This window comes from Lampetra planeri, chromosome 54, assembly GCF_965212315.1.
Source record: "Lampetra planeri chromosome 54, kcLamPlan1.2.h2, whole genome shotgun sequence".
NCBI lineage: Eukaryota > Metazoa > Chordata > Hyperoartia > Petromyzontiformes > Petromyzontidae > Lampetra > Lampetra planeri.
In genome coordinates this window covers 6,123,703-6,137,181 of record NC_136160.1, presented here as the reverse complement: position 1 = coordinate 6,137,181, position 13,479 = coordinate 6,123,703, and the positions used below count along the sequence as shown (strand labels likewise).

At 50.0% G+C, this 13,479-nt stretch overlaps 2 protein-coding genes across 3 annotated transcripts; one reads left to right on the top strand and one right to left on the bottom strand.

Annotated features, from left to right (window-relative positions):
* Positions 1-1,045: 1,045 nt before the first annotated feature.
* MRPL36 (mitochondrial ribosomal protein L36) lies at positions 1,046-5,106 on the bottom strand. 2 transcript variants are annotated; one of them, XM_078617666.1, is made up of 2 exons: positions 4,724-5,106; positions 1,046-1,489 (listed from the first exon to the last, which is right to left on the bottom strand). In XM_078617666.1, exons 1-2 carry the CDS (start codon positions 4,767-4,769, stop codon positions 1,188-1,190), a joined length of 348 nt encoding a protein of 115 aa, XP_078473792.1. In that variant the 5' UTR covers positions 4,770-5,106; the 3' UTR covers positions 1,046-1,187. The 2 variants fall into 2 exon arrangements, with proteins under 2 accessions (XP_078473792.1, XP_078473790.1); XM_078617664.1 differs by having other exon boundaries at positions 4,703-5,045.
* Positions 5,107-5,221: 115 nt separating this feature from the next.
* On the top strand, positions 5,222-13,240 carry NDUFS6 (NADH:ubiquinone oxidoreductase subunit S6). Its single transcript, XM_078617663.1, has 4 exons — positions 5,222-5,671; positions 8,378-8,431; positions 10,606-10,728; positions 12,195-13,240. The coding sequence occupies exons 1-4, from the start codon at positions 5,498-5,500 to the stop codon at positions 12,267-12,269; spliced, it is 426 nt and encodes a 141-aa protein (XP_078473789.1). The 5' UTR covers positions 5,222-5,497; the 3' UTR covers positions 12,270-13,240.
* The last annotated feature ends 239 nt before the right edge of the window (positions 13,241-13,479 follow it).

Genomic DNA, 13,479 nt, shown 5'->3' with positions numbered 1-13,479 from the left:
CTCAGTCAGATTTGCGGAATACACCACGCCGCTGTTGACCCTGGCCATTGACCGAGCAACCCAACGTTCCTACCAGCTCCCTCCGCAGGAATGTGTAATTTGCAACTGTCTTACCCACGTGTTCCTCTGTTTCTTGGTGTAATTCCCAGCATGTTGCCTTGCTTTGCACAATTTCCAGTTTGTTACATTTGCCTTGTTGTCCACATCACAGAAAATAACACATATCAAGATGCAACTATTTATGGTGGCTCCATTTTGTGACTTGTACTATAGCAATTTACTTAATGTGATCGTGTTGCATGCAGACACCATCACATGGCAGGTCATGTGACCACCGTGTACCTCATTTCCAGGTGTCTTTTCATTATTTCGCTTTCATCCCACTCGTCTGTATGTGAGCCACATCTCTCGAAAGGCCATGGGGCTCGACGGGCCAGACGTGGCCCATGGGTCTCCTGTGCGCTATGCAGCAGCAGGTAACATGTACCCCAATGCTCACAGCACATTGGGATAACCACTGCACCTGTATGGTCATTCTAGATTTGAAGCTTTCGTGACTGCAAGGATTCATACTCTTAGGTTTTTTCGGTAAAGTCACGTAGGTAAAAAATAATAGAAATAATAGCCCCCCCTCCACCGTGCCATTCCCTGGCTACCACATTCAGATAAGCCTCTTGTATTTAAGAGCTTGTCTCTTGGATTTTTCCTCACTTGATACAGTAAATCTAGCTGTGACGGTCCCACCTGATGACGGAGACTTGTGTTGCCTCCGAAACGTCGTGATTTATTATTTTATTAATTCAATAAATGCTTATTTATTTAGTTATTCCCTACGTGACTTTACCGAAAAAACCTAAGAGTACCAGTATGATCACTTACCACCTTCCATTGATGGGTACAACGAACAAAAAAAACCTTCCAAATTTCACGTTTGCTCACATACAACACGTGGACACTATCTGGTAAACGAACCCTTATTGGACTGGACACATAACTGAAAGATAACTTGACTCGGTGAAGAAGTGAGGAGAAAAGACGATAATCGTACATGCGAATGTAAAACATTTTAATTGAAGCGTTAAAGCATCTTTGCACGGCCTCGCGATTATTTACAAGCAGGCTGCCGTACAGCGATCACGGATCACGGGCGCGGCGGCGGCGGTGTTAAGACTCGGGCAGTGGCTCCGTCACCACTTGCGCTGCTTGTGACGCGGGTGCGTCTTGCAGATGACGCACTTGTGTCCGCGCCGCCGCACGAAGTAGCAGTCTTTGCAGCGCAGGCGGAGCACGCAGCGCATCTTGAAGCCGGCGACCGGCTGCATGAACGCGGGCGAGGAGCATGCCAGGGGCGCCAGCAGCGGCGGAGGAAATCGAGCCCAAGGAGCCCACGGCGCTGGCGAGCGGAGCGCGGCGCTGGCGGCCATGCCGAGGGAGGGCACGAAGCTCCGGAGGGAACGGAAGATCCCCACGTATGCCATGTGGCTGTGGTCTGCGGAAACAAAACAACGTTTTCATGAAATCTCTAAAAGCTACACAGGCTCATCCTTCCCCCCGCAACCTCCGACTAAGCACGGTTTGGCTACGTACGTTGCGCGAAAGAAGTTCAACAAACGTACAAAAGTACTCGGGAGTGGAAGTTCGCCTTTTGTGGTCAGGAGCAGACAAAACACCGTTACTGTCTGTTGATTGCGGAATCTAGGCAAAGTTGAGATTGGCTCGTACTGTACTTGTAGTTATGTTGAACTTTTTTCACACCGTACGTGGACACAACCGTGCTAATCGGAGGTGCCGACATTGGCAGTCGTTGGGCACGGAAAATCCACACCTACGCCGCCTGGCGTCCGCGATTACAACCCACAATGTCACACCTTAGAATGAAAGCAGGATTTTGAAACCGATTCTCAGCTGGAAGCTGATCCCCCCCTCCCCCCCCAGAAACACCAACAGCGATCTGCGATCACAACCCACTGCAGCCAAAGCTGACAGCACCTGGCACACCAGGGAAGTCTACCATCGAAGTATCTGATTTAGAATATTTATGTTGGAGGAATCCGATGAGCTGTAAAGCTCCTCGTCACATGTCTAGTACAATAGGAGTGCGAAGAGCGTAAAGTATAGGAAAGGTAAACAATGAACTACATTTTTTATATTTTACCAAGGCCCGCTGAGCTATTGGCTTGTTTTTCAGAAGCGGCCTGGCCACAAATGATAGCTCAACGAAGTGGCTTATCACGTGGAAATGTATGGCAGTCAAATAAACTCAAGGAATGTTTCTAAATGTGGAGGGAAAAACCGGAGGACCCGATGAAAAAAAAACGCAACCACGGGGATAGACACGCAAACTCCAAATATACAGCAGCAGGCGTCAGGGTTGGGATCGAACCCACGACCTCCTGTACACCAGGCGAGGTAGTTAACATCTCATAGCCACCGTGATGAGAGAGAGACACGCAAACTCCAAATATACAGCAGCAGGCGTCAGGGTCGGGATCGAACTGCAGACCTCCTGTATACCAGGCGAGGTAGTCAACATCTCTTCGCCACCGTGATGATGATGAGAGAGAGACGCGCAAACTCCAAATATACAGCAGGCGTCAGGGTCGGGATCGAACCCACGGCCTCTTGCAAACCAGGCGAGGTAGTTAACATCTCATAACCACCGTGATGATGATGAGAGACACAAACTCCAAATATACAGCAGCAGGCGTCAGGGTCGGGATCGAACTGCAGACTTCCTGTACACCAGGCGAGGTAGTTAACATTTCATAGACACCAGGCACCGGACCTGCTTAGCTTCCCAGATCTGAGGAGACCGAGCGGCTGGTAGCTCAGCGGTGGAGCGATCAGGAAGCAATCGGAACGTCTCAGGTTCATATACTGGTCGGGAGGTTGACTCAGCCCATCATCATTTCGGGGGTGAATAAAATTAGTACCGCTTTGTGGCGAAGTCAACGTTGGGTTTTTGTTTCTACGGACACGCTCGCCCCCGTCATAGGAATGTGGATGTTTTTACTTCCTACCACTTCCAAGCCTCTGGGGGGCTGTAAACGCGGGGGGGGGGACCCCATAAGAGTCGGTGAGTCGCAACACCGAAGAAACAGAAGAAATTCAGTTCAATCGATTCAAGGCCAGAGGTCGCAACCGGGTAGCCGATACCTGTACCCTACCCGATACCCGGCTATCCGTACCCGGCCAGGTACGGGTACCCGTTTGCGACCCTGGTGCGGCCGGGTACGGGTAGGCCGTGAGTCACTGGTGAGTCACCGTTTGTCACTCATTTCCCAACGTCTTGTCTCTTCTCACAATTCAAGTTCCTAGAATCAACCCACCCGCGCCTGCAACATGGCTTCATCCCAGAGGTCGCAATCAGGTACCCGATACCCGTACCCTATCCGTACCTGGCAGGGTACGGGTAGGATACGGCCGGGTACGGGATCAAAACCCGTTTGCGACCTCTGTTCAAGGCCCCAACTTCAAATCGCAACTCGAATCACCGAGAGGCATCGCCAGCAAGTGGGGCTCAGGACCCTTCCTCACTGCGTGAACAATATCAGCCTTTGTATTCTTGGTTCTTTCGGTAAAGTCACGTAGAAGGCAAATGTTCTTGCTGTGGATTTCACACCTGATGATGATTGCTGCTTGTGTTGCAGTCGAAACGTCGTGAGAATTGTTAGTTTAATATTTTTATTATTTCCATTCTAAGTGACTTTACCGAAAGAACCAAGAATATGAATCCCTGCAGTCACGAAAGCTTTAAATCGAAACTTAATCTCAACCTTTGTTTAAGACTGCGGGGCGAATCCGACGCGCTAAGGAAGCTCTCCTCCATCACAGATGTCCACGTCGGGTGGGCAGAGCCGGCCCTAGACCTTTGGGGGCCCTAAGCAAAATTTGGTTGGAGGCCCCTTTGATGTATGATTTTTTTCACCCACTAGCTAGCAGTGACTCTAGGGGGGCCCTCTGCTGGCCACGGGGCCCTTTGCAATTGCAAAGGTCGCTTAGTGGCTGGGCCGGCTCTGCGGGTGGGTAAGGACCAAAGCCGTGATTTTAATAAATATTAGGGGGGGGGACACATCCCCTCCTAATATTCAAATATGCTCAAAATGCCCCCCCCCCCCCCAATAAATTGCTATAAAATGGATATATGTTTATATGATTGTGGTTATGGTTGTACTTTATTAATCCCTAATCTCTGCCATTACATACAATGAAACAAGCAAAGGTAAAAAGTAAAAACAGAGCAATGTAATACAATACACTATTAGACATTATTGTTAAAAATGAATAAAAAGTCCATCCCATGTGTTAGGCACAAAATTTGTTTTCAAATTTAGATTTTTTTCTGGGGGGGGGACCCCAGGAAGATTTGCCCCCCCCCCCCCCAATGTTGACTCCATGGCTCCGGCCTTGGTGGTAAGAACGTTCACAACGGCAAAGACGACCAACACACGATGGTCGTGCGACATCCACGGTAAACGAATCACCCAAACACACACAGAGAGGGAAACAAGTCATCCCCGTCCCACCAGGCAAGGCCACACCGAGGCACGAACTTATTGTTCAAAAGCGGCCTTCGCCACAAACAATAGAGTGGCGTTCACATCATTAGGGACGTTAATCTCACAGCATTCAATCAACGACTCGAATTATGCCAATTATAGTAATAATTGTTGTTATTGTGACACATGGCGCCGCAACCCACCCGGCAATGACCTCGACAAACCTGCACGGGTCCTGCTCGTTGCAACCGCGTGCGCAGATGACGTCATGTCCCCCCCATCGCAGATGACGTCATGTCCGCTCGTCGATGACTTCGCCGCTTACTCGACGGCCATCTTGGTAGGGGGGTTAATAGTACTCAATCGGAACTGAGGGGGGGGGGGAGAGGTGATGGACGAAACCAACTCCACGAAACGTTACGGGGGCGTTACTCGCCGGGACCACCTCGTCTTCGGTGGACGAAACCAACTCCGCGAAACGTTGCGGGGGAGTCACTCGCTGGGACCTCCTCGCCTTGAGGTGGACGAAACCAACTCCGCGAAACGTTGCGGGGGAGTCACTCGCTGGGACCTCCTCGCCTTGAGGTGGACGAAACCAACTCCGCGAAACGTTGCGGGGGAGTCACTCGCTGGGACCTCCTCGCCTTGAGGTGGACGAAACCAACTCCGCGAAACGTCGCGGTGACGTCACTCGCCGGGACACGCGTGGAGACCCCCCCCCCGCCCCCATGTAAGATGGCCGACGTTTCGGCTTCAGGAAGTTGAGTCAAGCCCGGCGTCGTGTCGTGTGTGTGTTGGTGTGTGTCTGTCTGTGTGTGTGTCTGTCTGTGTGTGTGTGACCTTCATTGGTGCTGCTACTCTCCAATCGCAGCACTTGCCCCAACCAAGCCACCGTTGAACAGCTGCGACACGTGGGGTGAAGGTGGGTGGGGATAATCTTCGTGCTTTGTAACCGAAGCAAAAGTCCACGGACGTCTTCTTGAAGGAAGACGTCAACGATGGCCTCCTCCGCGCTCTCCCGCGCGAGCTGCTTCGCTCTCGCCGCTTCGAGGGCCGCGGCCTCGGCCTCGAGACCCGGGGGGGTCGGGCCCCTGCTCGGAGCGGGGGCTCTGAGAGGCCTTGTGGCGGGGCCCGGGGTTCAGGATGGGGAGAAGGTGACCCACACGGGACAGGTGAGATTGTTGTTTTTGTAAAGTCACGTATAAGGGAAATAATAAAATAATAAAAATAAAATAATTCTCACGACGTTTCGGCCACAACGCAAGCAGCCTTCCTCAGGTGAAGAATCTGTCTTCTCGACAGACCTGTTCTTCACCTGAGGACGGCTGCTTGCGTTGTGGCCGAAACGTCGTGAGAATTGTATTTTATTATGTTTTATTTTTATTATTTCCCTTCTACGTGACTTTACCGAAAGAACCAAGAAGATGAATCCCTGCAGTCACGAAAGCTTTAAATCGAAATTGTTGTTTTTGTTGTTGTTGTCGTTTCAAGTCGGAAACATCGAGGCATTGGTGGCGCGCGCAACGGGTTTACAGCCCTGAGCCAGTGTGTGTAAATTCCACATTCCTATGACAAGCCCATATATATAAAACACAACCAACTGTAGGCATCCCCACAAAGCGGTACTCGCTTTATCGACCCCCCCCACTCCCCCCCGGACCGATGATGGATCGAGTCATCCAGCAAACCCACGATTTTAACTCCGCAGCCTTAAGATCAGTTTTCAGTTTCATTAATTAGGTACGGCCCTGTGAGCCATTGGGCTCTTGAATCAGGTGCAACCGCAACAAACAAAGAAAACATCTCAAAGTGACCACGCAAACAGAAAAATCCATGAAAAGACCGCCTCAGGTTTGACAATCTCCACTGTTGTGGCCGTGTACTGATATCTTCACTGCAAGGCCCTTGGTGGGCCCCCTGGCAATGCACACAATGGTGAAGCCACCACACCACTTCTAGATTTGAAGCTTTCGTGACTGCAAGGATTCATATTCTTAGGTTTTTTCGGTAAAGCCACGTAGGTAAAACAAATTAAATTAATAAAAATAAAATAAAAATCACGACGTTTCCACCACACCACCACCCCATCATCATCGTGCTGCTGTTGATGTCAAATCCCCCAATGTGTTCGTCGTCTCGTCTGACACTGGTGGTGAGACTTTGGGCCGTCAACAAGGCTGTCATCTCTGGTGGAAGATTTTTTTTTGCAGTTTTTTCATGGATTTTTCTGTTTGCGCATAGTCACTTTAAGATGTTTTCTTGTTCATGTTTTAGTTTTTTTTTTCGATTTAAAGCTTTCGTGACTGCAGGGATTCATCTTGGTTCTTTCGGTAAAGTCACGTAGAAGGGAAGTAATAAAATAATACGTTTCGGCCACAACGCAAGCAGCCGTCTTCAGGTGAAGAGGACGGCTGCTTGCGTTGTGGCCGAAACGTCGTGAGAATTATTTTATTTTTGTTTGTTGCGTTTGCAGCCGATTCAAGAGCCGAATGGCTCACAGGGCTATACCAAATACGGTAAAACCTTGGATTGCGAGCATAAGTCGTTCCGGAAACGTGCTCGTAATCCAAAGCACTCGTATATCAAAGCGAATTTCCCCATAAGAAATCATGGAAACTCAGATGATTCGTTCCACAACCCAACAATACTGTATTCATATAAAAATGATCAATACAAATTACCTCTTTATATTTAATTATTTCAATTTAACATAAAGTAATCAAATAAATTAATTAAATGTAATCGTGGCTGGTGTGAGGGAGACGAGAGAGAGGAGAGGAGGGTTATCGTGTAGGACGACTTTCACTTGCACTACAGTTACTAAAGAACAGTCACTACACTTGGACACAGAATAAAAAACATTTTTACGCACACACACGTGGTCACAACACTATAGTAAACAGTCTACGCTCGCACGGATGTTGACTATACGAGTGAGGCACGCCGACTGAGACCGAGCATGGGAGACGATTACCCACAATCCCGCAGCGAGAGAGAGAAGAACCATCGGCTCAGTTGTGATCACGTGACGCTGGGCAGACGAAGCATATACTGTACTACTCGTTTATCAAGTTAAAATTAATGAAAATGTTTTGCTCGTCTTGCAAAACACTCGCAGACCAAGTTACTCGCAATCCAAAGTTTTGCTGTAAATGAAATGAAAACTGAACTGACACAGTTGTGATTGCCCTAGGCCGCCAGAAATACACGTATGGGTTTGGTCTGCAACGCTACATTGGGAGAGGTGGCAACCCTCGTCGTGTGTTCAATGGGGTCGTGTAAAACATACACATGCTTCGATATTAATTTTTGAAGAGACAAATATGCACGGGCGTTATTTAATGTGGCATTCACAATGACGCTTAAGGATCATTTGGCGAGAGTAAAAATTAACCCGTAAAAACTAAGTTTTTCACTATAAATCCTTTATATGTGTGGCGGCTAGAGTCCTCTCGTCCTCTGGCTTGAGATGGCTGCCACCTATGGGTCAGATGATTGCCTGCCACCATTAAGCAATTGGTAATTAAATATAATTGTTTTTTTCCTAAAAAGTGTAACATTTTGGAAATGTTTTTTTCACGAAAATTAATTGTCACGCACAACGAGTCTGTGTGCAAAATGTCAGCTCGATTGGATCACGGGAAGTGGGTTAAAAAACGACCGAAAGATTTGCACGGTCGTAAGCGCGCAAGCAAGCAAGCAAGTGAACTTAATATAAAGGATTTAAAAAAGACATGTAGGGGTGTCGATGTTTGAATGTTGAATGTCTTTCCGCGCCGTACGTAGCCGACCGTGCTAAGTGGAGGTGCGGGGGGACTGGTGTCTCCATGAAGCCCCCCAGTGATGTGACACGCTGATGTTGCTCCCCTTGTCGGCAGGTGTACGATGAGAAGGATTATCGTCGCGTGCGCTTCGTGGGGCGACAGAAGGAGGTGAGCTGATGCCCCCCCCCCCCGCGCTAGCTTGAAACGATAACCCAACCTGGTCGTAATAATAATAATAAACATCCATAATAGAGGTGTTATGGGTTAGATCGCGTAAATGTATAAATGTGTCGTTTAAACTCGCCACTACCCGACACGGCCAACTAGTGAGGGTTGTCACGTAAAACAGAACGTGGCCAATTCGTCACTAGTACAGCACTAGTGTGTAGTTTGTAGTGTAGTGTATAGTAGTGTAGTGTATTTTGTAGTGTAGTGTATTGTGTAGTTTAGTGTATAGTGTATAGTGTAGTGTATAATGTGTATAGTAGCTGTGTTGTATAGTAGTGTAGTGTATAGTATAGTGTATAATAGTGTAGTGTGTAGTGTATAGTGTAGTGTACTAGTACAGCATCACCGGTGTGTTGTAGAGCCAAGCCACATTTACAAACTGAGTACGCGTTAAACCAAAATAATAATAAAAATGTTACAATTGTGTAATCATTCACTCGCAGAGGTAGAGAATGATTCACGGTTGTGGGAAACCACAGAGAAGCCGGGAAGGCAGCCAGGACCGGCGCCAGCAATTTCCCAAGTTCTGTGGTCCTATATTTGGATGTTTGGTCAACTGCGTTCACGAGCATTTGGGAAACAGCGGTGCCCATGGACGCCCCACGGATGTTAAGGTGGCGAGTTCCAATCAATCCCCCAACAGATGAAAATTAAATTTTGATTCAAAGCTTTCGTGACGGCAGGGATTCATATTCTTGGTTCTTTCGGTAAAGTCACGTAGAAGGGAAACAATAAAATAATAATAGAAATATAAATTTTTTGTTTCATATTTATATTATTTTATTATTTCCCTTCTGCGTGACTTTACCGAAAGAACCAAGAACACAGATGAAAATTAATCCACTCGCCGTACCGCCATCATACCCCGGCAAGCCAGGAGATGGCGACCTCGACTCCTATGGCGAGGGAGTGTCACGAGTCTTCTCGGTTCTTTCGGTAAAGTCACGTAGAAGGAAAATAATAAAAAATAAAACATAATAAAATAATTCTCACGACGCTTCGGCCACAACGCAAGCAGCCGTCTTCAGGTGGAGAACAGGTCTGCCTTCTCGACAGACCTGTTCTCCACCTTCTCGACAGACCTGTTCTCCACCTGAAGACGGCTGCTTGCGTTGTGGCCGAAGCGTCGTGAGAATTATTTGATTATGTTTTTAAAATTTTTATTTTATTTCATTATTTTCCTTCTACGTGACTTTACCGGAAGAACCAAGAAGATGAATCCCTGCAGTCACGAAAGCTTTAAATCGAGTTTCACGAGCTTCTGTTCTCCGCCAGCCCCGATTCATCTCCACTGCCGCGTTGGCCCACTGAGTGACGCGGCCGGATGTGGTCAACGAGTTGACGGTGACTGCGGGTGGCGTGGGCGATCCGGACAAGGCTGGGAATCGCCAACAGAATTTTGAATGAAAGCTCACGGGATTTGGTGGATTGCCACAAGCAACACGTGCAGCACACAGCATTGCACAACAGGAGGCGGATAGGCGAAGCGGACAACGTTGTTTTTTCAGAATTAAGCGATTTTGATTTCACCAGGTAATTCCCACTGAGTCTATGTAGCTGCCTCGAGAGGAGGGCAGTCCTCCAGCAGTGGCAAGAGAGCGAGTTGTTTCAGGGTTGCGCCTTTACACGTCGGTCAAGTGTTACCCCTGTTAAGCGTAATCCTGGCGAGTTGTAACGTGTTAAGTGTTACCCCTGTTAAGCGTAATCCTGGCGAGTTGTAACGTGTTAAGTGTTACCCCTGTTAAGAGTAATCCTGGCGAGTTGTAACATGTTAAGTGTTACCCCTGTTAAGAGTAATCCTGGCGAGTTGTAACATGTTAAGTGTGACCCCTGTTAAGAGTAATCCTGGCGAGTTGTAACATGTTAAGTGTGACCCCTGTTAAGAGTAATCCTGGCGAGTTGTAACATGTTAAGTGTTACCCCTGTTAAGCGTAATCCTGGCGAGTTGTAACATGTTAAGTGTTACCCCTGTTAAGCGTACTGCTGGTTAAGGGTTACCTGGATTAGTGTGACCTTGGTTGAGCGATACCCCCCCACCCCCCGCTAAGTGTACGCGGCGTGACCCCCCCCCCTGACCCCTCCCTGACCCCTCCCTGACCCCGCGGCGCGGGCAGATAAACGAGCAGTTTGCCGTGGACATGATCGCTGCGGAGCCGGTGCGGGAGGTGGCGACGCGCGTCACGCACTGTGACGGTGGCGGCGGCGCCCTCGGCCACCCGCGTGTCTACATCAACCTGGTGCCCACTCGCAGCCGCTCACTCGGCCCGCTCACTTGCCCCGCTCACTCGTCCCGCTCACTCGCCCCGCTCACTCGGCCCGCTCACTCGCCCCGCTCACTCGTCCCGCTCACTCGCCCCGCTCACTCGCCCCGCCACTCGCCCCGCTCACTCGACCCGCTAACTCGGCCCGCTCACTCGCCCCTCCACTCGCCCCGCTCACTCGCTCCGCTCACTCACCTCACCACTCGCCCCGCTCACTCGCCCCGCTCACTCGTCCCACCACTCACCCCGCCACTCGCCCCCACCACTCGCCCCACCACTCGCCCCGCTCACTCGCCCCACCACTCACCCCACCACTTGCTCCACCACTCGCCCCACCACTCACCCTGCCACTCGCCCCACCACTCGCCCCACCACTCGCCCCACCACTTGCCCCGCTCACTCGCCCCACCACTCACCCCACCACTCGCCCCGCTCACTGTTTTATTTACGGCACTTTTTTATCTTAATACTGTAAAGTATAAATATACTAAGATTTTCAAGACAAAATTTTCGTTGTTTACAATATGAATAATAAGTTATAAGGTGTTTGTAGTATGAAATGGTAAGTTACGCAGGCTGGGAACGCATCCTCATAGAACCGATGTTATAAGTTGTTCAATGTACGAAGTTTCAATATACGAACAAAGCTCCAGGAACACATGGGTTGGACCAGATGACGCCAAAAGGCGCACAACTCAAAGACAATGCACCATCAGAGTATGTGAGACTAGGCTCTTAAGGAAAGCTGTCTCGGGTGTGGACCAATCAACTTCAAGGACAGTGCATACATTATCAGAGTTATGTTTTTTGTTTGCATTATGGCTGCAGGTATTGTGGTCTATGCAAACATGACTCCTTGTAAAAAAAGGTGTCGCTTTTGTTGCCAGATAGAAGGGTAAAAAAACAATTATCATATTTTTTACTGGCAAATGAGGTTCCAAAGGAATAATGCACTTTGTTTATCCGGGAGTCTCCGCACACCAGCTGTGGAATGACATGGCCAAGCGGTAGTGCCTTGAGTGCTTCCGTTGCAGGAGGTCAGTGGATGGATCCCCACGGCGGCCCAGGTTTAATACCGCGGATGCGTTGACCGTAAATACGACGCGGCGCCTGCTGAACAGCCGACGTGAAAGTTCCCGTGACGTTGTTGGGGAAAAATGAACAGTCCGTGTATGTCTCAATTCTTACCCACACGTTCCTGAATTGGGAAAACGCACAGCAATCGTCACCACCCCCCCCCCCACTACTGCAGACAAACGTCGCTAAAACGTCGCGCCTTCGGGAATAGCCTTGCGCCGTCAGAATGGCAGCTGCCATTGTGACACGTCTTGAACCGTGTCTCTATCTGGTTCCGTGCTCTCTCTGACGTTGCTGTTGTTGCATCGTTTTGTCCTTTGACGCTCGTGGTTTTGGCGCCATCTCCCCGCCCGCCCCGCCCGCAGGACAACGACGACGAGGAGGGCGTCTGCGGATACTGCGGCCTCCGTTTCCGGCAGGCTCACCACCACCACCACTGACCCCCCCCCCTCCTCCCGGCGGCGCTCGCGAGCCTCCGTGGTGTCCGCCGGCGTCCCCCTCCCCCGTCCCCTGAAGCAGCTCGGCCTCGTTGGCGATTTTTCGGCGGAGCGAGTTTCGCCAAAAGTGTCGCCCGGCTGGGCGCGGCACGGCCATCACCCTTGAGTTGTCGTCCCAGCACGAGTTGAGGATGTAGTGGCAGGCTTCCGCGACAGAGTGTCGTCCACGAAAGAGGTTTTTTGTTGGGATATAAATGTGTCGTTAAACCCGCCACCACCCAACACGGCTAATTAACTCCGCACCTCCGATTGGCGCTGTTGGCTGCATACGGTGCGAAAGAAGTTCAACAGACATGCGTAAACACATTGGAGATGGCTCGTGGTCGGAGATGGTGTCGGTTGTGTCAGCCGTGAGCGCCTCTTGACTTTTACCCGAATGGTTGGAACGGGCAAAACGGAACAGGGGAGTGCGGGCAGTACAAATGTGACGGGCAGTACAGACAACAACAGTACAGACGAGACAAATCCGAACACAAACAATACATCCTAAAACCGAATCGCGATCCTGACAATTCTTGAGCGTGCCGCGCAGCGTGATGCGACTTCCTGTGACGTCACTTCCTTGTTTCACAATTTTCTTAAGAAGTGTGGGGGGGCGTATTGTCGGACAGGATGTGACTTCACAGTCTCATTGGCCCCATTCGACAAGGCCGCTCCTGTATCACGAACTCGCCGGTGGGATTTTTTTTGTCGCTCGTGGCGGTGACGTCAGCAGTCCCGTTACCCGGGTCCGCGCTGTCGAACCTCCGTAGACATCGCCAAACGTGGACGGAGCTCCGCCAGGGACGGGTGGTGGGAAACACGCGTCGTTAGAACGCGCCTCCTTTATCGCATGGAATACGAACCGCCGCGGTCTGTACAATTCCCAATAAATATTTCCGCGTTTCCCCCGGACGGATGGAAACAAAACAGAACTGCTCCTCGGGGGATCTCCGTTTTTTTAATTCCGCGGTTTTAATCGTATTTGCGACGGAAAGCGCGCGCGGGGTAATGTGCGCGTGAGCGCGCCCCGCTTCCCCCGGCTTCTCTTTTTATTTACGCCGCCGTTGCTCAAGCGAGCGTGAAAATGTGATTTTGAGCTGTCAAGTGTAATGGCAGCTGTCAGCCCTCGCCGAGATTGGCGCGCCATTGTTTTGCAAAAGCGACTGCGATG

What these genes read in the sequence shown, in the direction of transcription:
- MRPL36 (XM_078617664.1), bottom strand. Translation starts at nt 4,769, where the DNA reads ATGACGTCATCTGCGCACGCGGTTGCAACGAGCAGGACCCGTGCAGGT. An exon ending in TTTGTCGAGGTCATTGCCGG is followed by an intron (nt 1,490 to 4,702) that starts GTGGGTTGCGGC and finishes TTGTTTCCGCAG; the next exon opens with ACCACAGCCACATGGCATAC.
- NDUFS6 (XM_078617663.1), top strand. Translation starts at nt 5,498, where the DNA reads ATGGCCTCCTCCGCGCTCTCCCGCGCGAGCTGCTTCGCTCTCGCCGCT. An exon ending in AGGTGACCCACACGGGACAG is followed by an intron (nt 5,672 to 8,377) that starts GTGAGATTGTTG and finishes CCTTGTCGGCAG; the next exon opens with GTGTACGATGAGAAGGATTA. An exon ending in TCGTGGGGCGACAGAAGGAG is followed by an intron (nt 8,432 to 10,605) that starts GTGAGCTGATGC and finishes CGGCGCGGGCAG; the next exon opens with ATAAACGAGCAGTTTGCCGT.